General features: G+C 46.5%; 1 protein-coding gene and 1 pseudogene across 1 annotated transcript; one reads left to right on the top strand and one right to left on the bottom strand.

Moving 5' to 3' along the window:
- Positions 1 to 1,158: 1,158 nt before the first annotated feature.
- LOC142840396 (uncharacterized) lies at positions 1,159 to 5,747 on the bottom strand (annotated as a pseudogene).
- Positions 5,748 to 12,477: 6,730 nt separating this feature from the next.
- LOC142841756 (OTU domain-containing protein 6A-like) lies at positions 12,478 to 13,353 on the top strand. The gene has a single exon (XM_075958767.1). The coding sequence runs from the start codon at positions 12,478 to 12,480 to the stop codon at positions 13,351 to 13,353; it is 876 nt and encodes a 291-aa protein (XP_075814882.1).
- Positions 13,354 to 14,677: the final 1,324 nt, after the last annotated feature.

The raw sequence follows: 14,677 nt of genomic DNA, 5'->3' as shown, positions 1-14,677 counted from the left end.
CGAAAACACGTCTTTGTATGGCAGCAGGAATCCACCATGCTTTTCTGCCTGCCTAAGCCTGATTCTGCAGTCTTCCCAGGTGCAGGCGGGGAGTGCTGAGCCATCGGCACGGTCTCAGAGCACTCTCCTTCCAATCCCAAGCGGGAACACAAACATCCAGTCCCATAAAATCCATTGAAATGCTTTAAAGCCAGAGTTCACACTGGCAGCACAGCCCCAAGAAGTTGTGCTTTAAAATGACACAGCATTTTTTTTCTGCTGCTGTTGCTGAATCAGGAAATCTCTCTACAGCACGCCACCAGCAAACAGCAAAAATATGTGTTAAAATCTCTCTCCCTTATTTTTAAGCCTTCTCAGTTTTTTAAGTGTGAAAGACCCTCAGAGTGGTCCTTCCCTCAGGAGGAGACCCCTAACCCAAGGAACAGTCGAGACCACTGGCTGCAATTAGCAAGAGGTTTATTGGGTGGGCACAGGTACCTGTGGGCGGCAAAGTCCTTTCGGAGGACTTGCATGCCTGAGGCTGGGAGAAGGTCTTTTTATAGGAAAGGGGTGGCAAAAGCAGGTATACAGAAGCAATGCATGGTTACAGGGATCTCATTGGTCAGTTCGAATGAGGCGATGGGTTCATTTAGGGGACAAGTTTCCCGGAGACATGAAGGTCTCATAATAATAGCAGACTTGGCCCTATCTAGGGTGTATGTAGTTTTTCCCAGAACTGTTCGTTCCCCTCCTAGACCTGGTGTCTGACCACAGATATCCTGTTTTGGCCGCCTAGGAATACCGACTTTACCTTGAACTTATATTTGTTTGTGTGAAAGCCTTGCAAAATGGCATTACAGCAGCTAAGCTGGGGTCTTTCATTCCCCCATTTTCTTTTAGCATTGAGTTAAATCTTTTACTCAAGATAATTATGGAATCTCAGTTTTCTGTTATCTTAGCCTTTGGTATTCATGGGTTAAGACTAAGGCCTGGATGACGGCTAGCCTGTCTTTTATAAATTGGACCAAGCAGTTTAAGATGTAAGGACCAAAGAGGAGTATCAAGAGGAGGATAATTAAAGGACCCATCAAGGAAGACAACAGGGTAGTAAACCATGGGGATTTATTAAACCATCCTTCGAATCATCCCTGTTGTGACTCAAACATCTTTTGTCTCTGTGCCAACCTGTCCCTGAGTTTCCCAAACAATCTCCCCGCTCTGGGACTGGATTTGCCAGGTTAAGGAATATACCTGGTATGGGCTTTCCCCTTGGGTTGCCATTCCCAGCCTCAGCAGGGCCCATATAATGGTCAAGGGGCCCCATGTGTGAGTCTTATCTTTACAGGATTTTGGGTGCGCTGGACTCTCCATGCTGGGGTCGCAATTGGCTCTGCCTCCCCCATGGTGTGGGCGGCCTTGACGTGGGAGGCGTGGATCCAGGCTGTGATGCTGTCGACTTTTAGTGCCGTTGGGGTAGTCAGGAGGACAGTGTAAGGACCTTTCCTTTGGGGTTCCAAGTTCTTGGTCTGGTGTCTGCCGCCCCAAACAGTGTCTCCTATTTGGAAAGGATGCGGTACCATAGGCTGGCTCAGTTGGTCTCGGTAGGCTGCAGTGAGTGGTTTCCAGACCTCTCTTTGCACAATCTGCAATGCCTGCAAATGAGCTTCCAGAGAAGGGCTGTTAACAAAATCAGCAATATTTGAGTCAAAGAAGGTCATGAATGGGAGTGGGGCCCCATATAGTAATTTAAAAGGAGTCAGTCCATGGGGGCCCGGAGTGTTGCAGGTCCTATATAAGGCTAGGGGCAAGAGGAGCACCCAGTCTCTAGAGCCAGTTGCAAGCGTTAATTTAGATAAAGTCTCCTTAATTGTCCTATTCATGTGTTTTACCTGTCCTGAACTTTGGGGTCTATATGCACAATGTAATTTCCATTCAATCCCCAAAAGCTTGGCCACCAACTGGGAGATGAAGGCCGGCCCGTTATCAGTACCCAGGACCTGGGGCATCCCATACCTGGGAAAGATTTCTTCCCGGAGTTTCTTGGTCACCATTTTTGCAGTTTCATGTTTGGTAGGGAAGGCTTCTGTCCATCCTGAAAATGTATCTACGAACATCAAGAGGTACTTATATCCATAGAGACCGGGCTTAATTTCTGTAAAATCAATCTCCCAGTGTAAACCAGGACGATGTCCCCATATCCAGACCCCTGGCCCAAGCTTAGTCTTGCCTGCATTTACTTGAGCACAGGCTTTACATTCATCAGTTACCTTTTGTAGGGCCCCATCTCTGTTTAGGAGGTAGGGTCCAGTTTCCTGTCATTCCAGTAACGTTTTCATCTTCTTTGGTCCTAAATGGGTCAACTTATGCAGGTATTTTATCAGCTCATAGGTATGTCTCATTGGCATAACAGTCTTTCCCTTGAAGACCCAATGTTGCTCTTTGGGGTCATAGGTGGCCCCATTTTCTTTAGGAGGTCGGTGTCCTCTTGACTATAGGGCAGTGGACATTGGAATGGCCTTGTATTTTCTGAATCGGTCAGAGGGAAGGCTCAGGAGGTGCTGATTGTTTTTAGGGCAGCCTCCTTGGCTGCAGCATCCGCCAATTGATTTCCTTTTGCCTCCGGGCTGTGGCCCTTTTGGTGGCCAGGACAGTGTATAATACTCAGTTTTGGGGGCAGAAATAGGGCTTTGAGTAGTGCCAAGATTTCAGTCTTATTTTTAATTTCCTTTCCCCCTGAGGTCAGCAGCCCTCACCTTAGGTAAATTTCCCCATGTATATGGGCAGTGGCAAAGGCGTATCAACTCTCCGTATAGACATTAAGTTTCTTACCTTCTGCCATCTGGAGCATCTGGAGTGCCTGGGTCAATGCGATGAGTTCTGCTCTTTGGGATGAGGTGCTTGCTGGTAGGGCTTCAGCCCAAATTACCTCTGTTTCCGTGGTTACTGCTGCCCCTGCTCTCGGCTCCCCGTTTTCCAGGAAGCTGCTACCACCGGTGTGCCAGGTGTAGTCAGCGTCCTGAAGAGGGTGATCCATCAGGTCGGGTCTGGTCCCATGCATTTCCGCAAGGATCTGGAGGCACTCATGCTGCTCTGCCTCCCCAGGCAAGGGGAGCAAGGTTGCGGGGTTGAGAGCAACCACAGGTCCAAATTGCATCCGGTCCGCATCCAGGAGCATGGCTTGGTAATGAGTCATGCGGGCATTGGAAAGCCAGTGGTCTGGAGGCTGTTTGACCAAGGCCTCCATTGCATGGGGTGCCAGGATGGTCAATGGCTGGCCCAGAGTCAATTTACCTGCATCCTTAGTAAGGACTGCAATAGCTGCTACCATCCGTAGACAGGGCGGCCATCCGGATGCGACTGGGTCGAGTTTCTTGGACAGATAGGCCATAGGACACCTCCGGGGGCCCAGTCTCTGGGTCAGGACCCCCTTGGCATATCCCCGCTTTTTATCTATAAACAGTTCAAAGGACTTGGTAACGTCTGGAAGGCCCAATGCAGGTGAGGTTAGCAAAGCCTTTTTGATATTGTTGAAGGCCTCCTGGTGCTCCTTTCCCCAGGTGAACATCACCCCTTGCTTGGTCAAAGGATATAAGGGAGCAGCCATCTCCACAAACCCTGGGACCCAGAGGTGGCAGAACCCCGCTGATCCCAGAAACTCCCACAGCTGGCGGGGGTTCTGGAGGGGCAGGGATGTTAGTGATAGTCTGTTTGCACGCCTCGGTCAGCCATCTCTGTCCATCTCTCAATTGATAACCTAGGTAAATGACTTGTTTCAGACATATCTGAGCCTTTTTGGCTGATGCCCGATATCCTAATTGTCCCAATGTCTGTAGGAGGGCTTTTGTGCCCTCCTGACATTCTTTCTCCGAGGCGGCCACCAGAAGGAGGTCATCAACATATTGGAGCAATATCAGGGCGGGGTACTGAACCCGAAAGTCTGCCAAGTCCCGGTGTAAGGCCTCATCAAAGAGGGTCGGGCTATTCTTAAATCTCTAGGGGAGCCTGGTCCAGGTCAATTGACCCGAAAGTCCAAGATCTGGGTCCTTCCATTCAAAGGCAAAAAGGGACTGGTTCTCAGGATGTAACAGCAAGCAGAAGAAAGCATCCTTTACGTCCAATACGGTGTACCAAACGTGGGATGGTGGCAGAGTACTCAATAGATTGTAAGGGTTGGGGACCATGGGGTGTATGTCCTCCACCCTTTTGTTAACCTCTCTCAGATCCTACACTGGCAGATAGTCCCCAGTCCCCGGCTTCTTTACCCGCAGGAGAGGGGTGTTCCATGGCGATCGGCAGGGAGTGAGAATGCCCTGATCCAGCAGCCTTTTTATGTGGGGTCTTATACCCTGATATGCCTCATGAGACATGGGGTACTGCTTAATTGAGATGGGGGTAGCTGTGGCCTTTAGTTGGATGACGAGTGGGGGCTGTTGCAGGGCTAACCCCATTTTCCCAGTTTCTGCCCATGCCAATGGAAAGTCATTAAGCCAGGAGGCCAAGTCACGTATTTGTGGCTCCTGAGGCTCATAAAGTCTATATTCATCTTCCAGATGGAGTGTTAAAATTTGGAGGGGGGCACCCTTAGGGCCCGTTATCCGAGCCCCCTTGTCCTCGAAGTGAATTTGGGTCTTTAATTTAGTGAGAAGGTCCCTACCCAATAAAGGATAGGAACAATCCGGAACATGCAAGAAGGAATGTGTCATCTTACCAGTTGCCAATTGAACCTTCCGATCCATTGTCCATCGGTATCTCTTGCCTCCGGTTGCCCCTTGAACACAGGCCGATCGGTCACTGAGAGGTCCAGGTTCCTGGGTTAAGACTGAGTGTTGGGCTCCGGTGTCCATTAGGAAGGTAACTGATTGCCCCCCAACTTTAAGAGTTATCCTGGGCTCGGGGGGGGGGCTCCTGGCCCTGACTCTCCTAGTCCTCATCCAGAGCTAATAGGGAAGCCTGGTGTTTAGGCTTCCAGGGTCCCTTGGGCTTCTTGGGGCAGTCCCTGATCCAGTGTCCTCGTTCCTTGCAGTAGGCACATTGGTCAATATCCATTTTGGCCCCCTTCCGTTTTCCCAGCCTACCTCCATTTCTATCTTGTCCTTGAACTACAATGGCCAGCAGCCTGCTTAATTCTTTATTTTTTTTTGTCTCTTTCCTCCTGATCCTTTTTTATTTTCTGCCATAATCTCTCTTCCTTCTCCTCCGGAGTTTCCCTTTTGTTAAAAAATTTTTTCTGCTTCCTTCAGTAAATCCTGTAAGGTATATCCCTGCAGACCCTCCAGTCTCTGCAACTTGCTTCGGATATCCAGGCTGGACTGCCAAATGAAGGACAGCGACATGCTAGTGGCCTGCCCAGGCTCCTCAGGGTCATAAGGGGTATACATTCTATATGCTTCCTTAAGCCTCTCTAAAAATGCTGAGGGTGTCTCCTCATTCCCTTGTATCACTTGCTTTACCTGAGCCAAATTAGTGGGGCGGCATGCTGCCCCTTGGAGACCTGCTATGAGCAACTGGCGGTAAAGACGTAGGTGTCCCCTACCTGCGTCCGTGGTAAGGACCCAATTAGGGCTGGTCAAGGGAAAAGCCGCATCAATCTCGTTCGGCAGTTGGGTTGGGCGTCCACTGTCACCCGGGACATTCTTCCGTGCCTCCAAAAAGACTCTTTGTTTTTCCTCCAAGGTCAACAGAGCCTGCAAGAGCTGCTGGCAGTCATCCCAGGTGGGCTGGTGTGTAACTAGGATAGATTCTATCAAGTTGGTTGCTTCCAGTTGTAAAGATCAGAAGCTGAGAATGGCCAGTACTGTTACTGGCCATTCTGACCCTCTCGGAGGGGAAGAGCATGGGAGGTGGCATCAGGCAGTGGCTCGCGTCTGCCCCTCAGTAGGCCAGCCATAGGTGAGGAGGTTGGGGAGTCTTGTGGGGGTGCCTCGGCCACTGCCGCTTCAGGTCCGCTGGTCCTGCATATGGAGGAGGCTCCTCCGATAGGAGGTCTATGAGGGGAGATTCAGGGTCCGGGGGAAGAACAGGCGGGGGTGAAGTGGATTTTTTTTCTTGAGGATAGTAGGATATAAGGAAAAGGAGGAGGGGACGGAGCAGAGGGAAGGGGGGTAAGCGGCTCCCCTCCAGGGGGAGGGGATGCCTTAGGGGCCATGGGAGTAAGAGGGGGTTGAGGTCCTATGTCGAACATCCGCTCCTTCACCTGGGAAATGATATCAAGGTTAAAAGTGCCGTCCGGCGGCTATGAATATGGGCCATTCAGAAGAACAGACAGTCACCCATTTCTACTTTCGCACTTCGACCGATTGATTGTTTGCTCGGTCCTGGACATCAGGCCAGTGATCTAAAGTGAGACTCAAAGGGGTTGTTAATGATTGTCTCACGGTACCAGATTTAGACTCGAGTACAAACAGATATACCAAAAACAAAGGACATAAAAACAAAGACACAAAAAGCCAAAACCAAACTCAAAATCAGAAACTGTGCAGCATTACAGATTCAGATGGAGGTCATGCCTCCTGGGAACTAGAGGAGTGACCTGGTCACTCTTAGCCCCTATGGATACTGGAGTGTCCTCCAGTTATGGATTGAGCCCCGAAGGCTCCAGACACCCTTGGAACGTCTTCCAGGGCTGCGGGGGGGGGGGGGGAGTCCGAGCTCATCAGCTCCTTCCCTGGCCCACCAGATACTGATAGATTTGATCGAATCTTACTGAATGACAGAACGACAAAAGACTCAGACAGACACAGACAGGGCGCTGACCAGCTTACCTCCCGGTGGTGGGTTGGTGCTCCCTGGGTGGGGGTCTCAGTGTCCCGGCCAATGCACCAAATGAAAGACCCTCAGAGTGGTCCTTCCCTCAGGAGGAGACCCCTAACCCAAGGAACAGTCGAGCCCACTGGCTGCAATTAGCAAGAGGTTTATTGGGTGGGCACAGGTACCTGTGGGCGGCAAAGTCCTTTCGGAGTACTTGCACGCCTGCAGGCTGGGAGAAGGTCTTTTTATAGGAAAAGGGTGGCAAAAGCAGGTATACAGAAGCAACACATGGTTACAGGGATCTCATTGGTCAGTTCGAATGAGGTGATGGGTTCATTTAGGGGACAAGTTACCCGGAGACATGAAGGTCTCATAATAATAGCAGACTTGGCCCTATCTAGGGTATATGAAGTTTTTCCCAGAACTGTTTGTTTCCCTCCTAGGCCTGGTGTCTGACCACAGATATCCTGTTTTGGCCGCCTAGGAGTACCGACTTTACCTTAAACTTATATTTGTTTGTGTGAAAGCCTTGCAAAATGGCATTACAGCAGCGAAGCTAAGGTCTTTCAAAGTGGATTTCGTCCATCACGTCGGGCACCACTCTGTTGCAGTCTGAGCGACGGGCTACTTTCCGGGCACCCGGCCGCCCGCATGGCTAGCTTTACCCGAAATAATTACACGGAAACTGTATTCTTTTAAACATTGCCTGGCACATTAGTTTTAGCCTCTTAACCCATTTTTATTTATTTTTTTTAAATAAAAATGGAACCAAACTTTAATACTTCAAACCATGTTGTTTCTTGGGTATCTGTCAGAGCTGCTTAAAGAAATCTTGACTTTGTGGTGTTTCCTTGAGCTTAGAACATAGGCCTGCTTTAGATGGCAGTGTTTAAGGCATTCCATTTTAGGATGTACTGTTCTGAATATGTTGCATAAGAGAAGGGGATGAATCTGGTCACAGCGTATCATATAGTAGTTTTGGCTGGCATCCGTGGTCTCTTAATGACTGCATAGCACTTGACCAGGACCTTCTGGCTTTTATTGTTTCCACTGAGAAGTCAGGTGTAATTCTGATAGGTCTGCCTTTATATATTACTTAGCCTTTATTCTGTATGTTTAGTATTTTGATATTATGCCATGAGGGGACTTTTTTTGTCCAGTCTATTTGGTGTCTTAACCCATTTTTAATAATCTATGTAGCACCATGAGGTGCGCTTACCAGGAAAGATCTTAACCTGCATCTGTCTGGAGTGGGAGAACCATGGCGACTCCCTGACTCAGCTTCTTTCTCCCAGCATTCTGTTCTGTTTACTCCACCCACCTAGGGGTCGGCCTATCAAATGGGCCTAGGCAGTTTCTTTATTAATTAACCAATGAAAGCAACAGATCAGAAAGAAATCACTCCCACATCATATCTCTTCCAGCCTGACTATATTCTGCCATGCCATAGGCCGAAGCAACTTTATTCATTAACCAATAAAAGCAACAATTATACAGAAGGACATCCTATGTCACCCTAAAATCAAACCGACACAAAAACCTAAGGTCTAAGCTTCAAAAATTAAAACAAAGTGAAAAAAACAAAGTCAAAACACATCACCATGCCAGGCAGTGCTGGTGTGCACTTTTAATGCCAGCACTTGGGAGGCAGAGGCAGGGGAAATTCTATTAGTATGAGACCAGCCTGGTCTACAAAGCAAGTTCCACGATGGCCAGGGCTCTTACACACAGAGAAACCCTGTCTTAAAACACCCTCTACAGTGGTTTAAGTTTAAACTCTGAAGTTGTAAGTCTCTCAGTTAAATAAAAAGACAAATTTACCTAATCTCAGAGTCGTTTTTTTTTTTTTGAGTGCTGGTGGTTAAATGCAGGGACCTATAAATGTGTTCAAACACTATCTATACATGTGCTCCAACAGTATGGCTGAGCTACTCCAACTTGTTTTTTTTTTCACTGAAGAAACTCCGTCTGTTCCCTGTACTGAATGCACTAATTTGCATTCTTACCAATGATTTGTATGAGCTCTGTTTTCTTAATATCCTCCACATTTACGATTTTTCTATTATTGATAATAGACATCTTAGTAGGTGTACTATGGTACTACAGTGGGATTTTAATTTGTTTGAGCACTTTACATGGAACTTTTGTTATTTGCAAGCTTTCTTTGGGGAAAAAAGTGTCTTTGGGCTCTTTACACACTAAAATAAAGTCAGGATTTTTGGTGCCATTGTGTTATAGAAAAATAAATTTGAACTATATAAATATACATGTGAGTGTCTCTCTATGTATATGTATACATGTGTTTGTGTACATGTTGAGGACCAAGTCCAAGGCCTTGTGGATTTTTAACAAAGTTTCTTATCACTCAGCTAGACCTGTAGTCTTCACCAGATACTAATTCTTCAACACACATATATTTTACAAATACTTTTCACATTCTGTTAAATGACTTTATAGTTTTGTTATTCTTATAAAGGTCTGGAGTAAACCTCCAGACATAGAGCCCAACTGAAACCCCACAAGGGTACCCAAAGTACACAGAATAGGAAAGACGTGACACTGAGCAAATGCTGGGGGCACTGAATATCGGCATGTGAAGCAAAGGAATTTATCCATCATCTTATTCCAAAAAAAATCAGCAATTCAAAACAGGATAAATATTTAATATAAGACCTTAACTGTAAAACTCCTAAAAACAATAAAGTTTCACATTGTCCTTTGTGGTGATTTTGTGGTTAACACACACACACACACACACACACACACACACACAAACGGGCACAGAGGCAATGGAAACAAAAATAAACAACTGGGAATTACATACAGTAAAATATTGTTTATGTATGTGTGGAATTTGGTTTTTGTGGGACTCCTAACAGTGGAGTGTGACTGTCTCTGACTCTTTTGCCTGCTCTTAGGATCCCTTTCCTCCTTAATATGAGGGTAGGTGCCTAGTCTTATTGTAACCTGTGTTACAATGTGTGGTTGATATCCCTGGGACCTCTGCCCTTTTCGGAAGGAAAAAGGAGAAGCAATGGATCTGGAGGAGAGGGGAGGTGAGAGGTGGCTTTGAGGAGTGGGGGAAGAGGAAACTGCAGTCAGGATGTAATATATGAGAGAAGATAGATAGATAGATAGATAGATAGATAGATAGATAGATAGATAGAGATATGGGTAGATAGATTGAGAGGACTGTCTCAGTGGGTAAAGGAGCCTGCAACAACTCTGCTAACCTGGACCTATATGGTTAAAAAGAGAGAACTGACTCCCATAGGTACCTTAGGACTACCATGTGTGCACAATGACATGTGTGCAAGTACACACGCACTAAATAAATGTAAGTTTTAAATTTTTTTTCTTCATAGTTTAAAAAAGGATACTACCTTTGAGTTTAGGGCTAGACAAAGAGTTCTTTAGACTTGCCACTAAAAATAATATCATATAAGGAAAACGGGTTGGTTGTACTTAATCCAAAATAAAAATGTTGCAAATATGATGGCTTACATCTGCAACCCCAGCACTTGAGAGCATAAGGCAAAGGATTATGAGTTTGAGGCTCCCATCTGAAAAATCAGGGTGGTTAAAATCCCTCTGTGGTACTAGGAATCCAACACGAGTACTCACAAGTGCTACCACCGAGACACAAAACTGGCCTTGAAATTAAATGTTTTTGCTTTGAGAAAGACCCTGCTAAGAAAAAGAAGACAAGCTGTAGACTAAGAGAAAACAATTTGCAAAACACACATCTGACAAAGGGCTGGCATTCAGAATATAACAACTCTCAAAACAAACAGGAAAAAAAGGGCAACCCATTTAGAAAATATGCAAATTATAAAAACATTTTATCAAGAAATATATGTGATAGATGAAAACGAGGACATTACAAGATGAACATCAAGCAAGATATCTCAGTGGGTAAAAATGCTTGCCTTCTAAGCATGAAATGGCCTGAATCCAGTCCCCAGAGCCCACAACAAAAGAGAAAAACAATTCCACGAAATTGTTCTCTGACTTCTATACACTCACAATGGCATATGCACGTCCATGCACAGACATCACACACACACACACACACACACACACACACACACACACACACACACACCACAACCACCACTACCACCACCAGCAGCAGCAGCAACAACAACTAAAAAATGTAAAAGATGACCATGAAGGTACGGCTCTTTCCTAACATCTGAAAGACATATCATCTACATGTATAAGGGTTTCAATCTGCAGTACCAGAAACAGTCATTAGATGTGAGCCCATTAAGGCCATAGTGAGATTATCACGACACTAACATCGGTGTACGATTTTTAAAGGTGACAATACCAAAATGCTGGTAAGAAGACAAAGAAACTGGATGCCTCATTCACCTCTCATGTAAACGAATCAGCTACAGTCTTTCTGGAAAACAGTCTCTTTAAAAAGAATGTGAACTGAGAATACAGCACAAGCAATTTCATTCCTGGGCGTTTTGTCCAGAGACATGAGGACTTACGTTCACACAAAAGCCTGTGTGTTTGGTGGAGAACATACCTCTGTGGAAGTGTCTGTTCTGGGTGGTTGGTTTGGAATTTTCTGAGACAGGGTCTCAACATACTCCAGGCTGGCCTGGAACTTTATACGTCTCCCTGGATGATCTTGGAAGGTTTAGTTCTCCCGCCTCCACCTCACAAGGGCTAGGGTTACATGCTTGCTTTAACAAACCTGGTTCTCAAGTGAAGAATGGGGTAGCATCTAAACGGCAGGTTGGGAACTGTAAAGACAAAAATACTGATTATCATACAATAAAAGCATATTTGAAAAAGGTTTGTGGGTTTTTTTCCTCACAGACCTTTTGCAGCAATCTTTTGAAACAAACATTTTGAAAGCAACCAGGAAGAAGTAACCTGATGAACACTGGCTCATGATGCTTCCTGGAGATTTATTCTAGAGAGCTCTTGTAGGGAGACAGGGACCCAGAAGAAGGGGTGTTTGGATGATTTCTGTTAGCAGAAGCCAAGAGATCCACTTACTTGTAGTGCGTGCCTCTGAAGAGGGAAGTTCCTGTCGTCTTGCCCTGAGATGGGACTCATCGGGTTTGAAACAAAAATTAAAAAGACTCTGTGTTCCCAGAAATGCAAGGAAGTGTCTTTGTTCTGATACACGAAGATTAAGAGGTTCAGGTCAAGAGACCTGAAAAACCAGAGAACGCCGCACTGCCTCCTGGACACAAAGAGAAATGCCAAGTTCAGGTCAGAACGTATTTAACTGATAATATTTATCGTGTGGTTATCAAGCATGGCCTGTGCCTGTGTTCTGTCCAAACTTGGAAAAGAAGTAGGCAGTAAGAGTGACTAAAAATTCTACAAGCCCAATTATCGCACACATTGTGTAAAGGCAGGCTCCTAGGAGCGGCTTTTAAACTCGGTTTAAAAAACCAGAGGCGTGAGGTGCTACAGGGTCTACTGAGAACAGACTTAAGGGCCCTCAACAGCCAGTCACAAAGCCCAGGCGTGTCTGGGGGCGTGGCCCTGAGGCAGCAGCCAATAGCACGGAGGGCCGTTACTAGGATGCTGGGAACAGCCTCAGAAGGAGGCAGAGTGCCACAGCTTCCTTGGGCAGCGGTTCTGTGAGGCGGTCTGGTCCCTAGGGCAGCGGTTCTGTGAGGCGGTCTGGTCCCTCGGACGGCGGTTCTGTGAGGCGGTCTGGTGATTTGAACTGTTCCAGTTTCCTTCCAACTACAATTCTCGCCTTCCACTGCGATAATGGATGACCCCGAGACCGAATTCCAACGGGTGATCCGCCGCCATTATCGCGAAAAAAGAGAGCTGCAAGCTCACATCCAGGCCCTCGAAAGTTCTGTCCCGAAAAATGACAGGAACAGAAGAAAGCAGGTGTTTGCTGATACTGCCCGTCTCAGGGCCGAGATGGAGCAGAGGCACCGTCAGGAACTGGAGAGATTTCAAGAAGAGCCTGACACCAGCGTGGAGTCGATTGCAGCCAACCTCAAAAAGATGAACCTTGAAAATGTGCCCCCACGCCCATCGAAGGCCCAGAAAAGGCGTGAGCGAAGAGCTAACCTGCAGAGACAACGCCCGCAGAGGATCCCAGTGGCCCAGAGCGAAGAGCAGGCCGCCTACCGCCGCGAGGAGGAAGAAAAGGTCGCTGCCATTTTGGCGGCTAGAAGTCTGGAGATGAAGCCCATCCCTGCCGACGGCCATTGCATGTACCGTGCCATCCAAGACCAGCTGGTGTTCTCGGTGACTGTGGAGAGCCTGCGCTACCGCACGGCCTACTATATGAAGAAACACATTGATGACTTCTTACCTTTCTTCACCGAACCCGAGGCCGGCAACTTCTACACCCGTGAGGACTTCCTGAGGTACTGCGATGACATCGTGCACAGGTCATTGTGGGGTGGCCAGCTGGAATTGAGAGCCATGTCGCATGTCCTGCAGACCCCCATCGAGGTGATACAGGCCAACTCGCCCACCATTGTGATCGGGGAGGAGTACACCCGGAAGCCGATCACACTGGTCTATCTGCACTACGCCTGTGAGTTCGGGGAGCACTACAACTCAGTGAAGCCCATCGAGGCCGCGGGCACCTCCGCCGCTGCCATGGCGCCGCGCCTGTTCTAAAAGTTTCCAGCAGCCACGGACCTCGGCTCTACGCGCCATGTTTCTGCCATGCTTGACACCTGCAGATCCTGGGAAAGCTGGAACAGCTATGGCATTTCTCAGTAGGAACACTTGCATTTTCCTTGGCTGGTTTATTTTCTTCCAAGATTTACTTAAATATTGAAATTCGTCCCTTCCAATCCTGCCTCATTTTGGTTGTTTTGTTTTCCGACTGTTATGTGTGTCTTCTTTGGGGGACAGGCTTACGGACGGAAGAATACCTCCTCGGGACAACCAAGAGACTTAGGTTTCATTGAGTCTAACTTCATTTGGCCCTGAGGTACTTTTGTCTCCTTCAGGCTTCAATTAATGGTAAGCTGAAAATGGAAATGTTGGACTTTGCTTATTGTTTACCCGGGCGTGAATGAGTTTAGCAGAAAGGTTCAGTTTGTGGGACTTTTCCTTATGTATCTATCAAATCACTTGATAAGAGGAGTTTGTGTGGCTGAAGTGGTTTATGAGTGTTTTTCATTGTTTTTTCCAGAAAAAAAAAAGCCACAGCTGGCCGTTTGGTTTGCTTTTAACCGATGTTCCAATGCCAGGGTCACGAGCAAGTCTTCCAGTAGTAATTTGATTGTTTTGTTTTTCATTCAAACTTGTAAAGCTGCAAATGGATTTTAGTTGCTCAATGTTTTCTGAGCTTTTAAAAAATATGTTTTCAAATTTAAATGCTAAGCGTAACTGTTAGATACAGAAATTCAGTTTAAATGAGCCAGTAGAACAAGTAAGGGTTACCTCAAAGATGTGGAAGATCTGAATTTAGTGACTTTCCTTAAGAGGAAAAAAAATTAAAGCAACTTTTGGAAGTTCTACGGTAGTTGATGAGCTTTATGTAAAAGAAAACAGTGAACAATCCAGCTCTGTGTTTGTTAAGGATGAGTTGATATCCTGAATATGCCAAAAGAAGAGCGGCACGGAATGATTTGTGTAATTTCTAAGGTTATTCATAAGGTCCTAGATTTCAGTGAAGTTACTTCAATTCATTTTGAAAAACCTTCGTCCCTTCCAAATGTTCCCAAATAATACATGTCGGTTCAAAAATGTTTAAAACCAGTTGTGCAATGTGTTAAAAGATAAAAACAGCATTTGAAATACTTGCTATGCATTTCTTGTGTCTGAAGTTTGTAACCCAGATGGCCTTCAGTAAAGGACTCCTAAGAATAGGAACCGGTTGGGGGTGGGAGGGGACAGATGAGGCTTTGGGTAATACACCTGCAGCCTTGGTGGCAGCAGTGTTTCCCAGGCTGGAATTTGGGAGGAATTTACTCTAAGGATGCCCTAGACT

This window comes from Microtus pennsylvanicus, chromosome X (genome assembly GCF_037038515.1).
Source record: "Microtus pennsylvanicus isolate mMicPen1 chromosome X, mMicPen1.hap1, whole genome shotgun sequence".
In the NCBI taxonomy this organism is placed as follows: domain Eukaryota; kingdom Metazoa; phylum Chordata; class Mammalia; order Rodentia; family Cricetidae; genus Microtus; species Microtus pennsylvanicus.
This window is presented reverse-complemented; position numbering and strand designations above follow the sequence as displayed.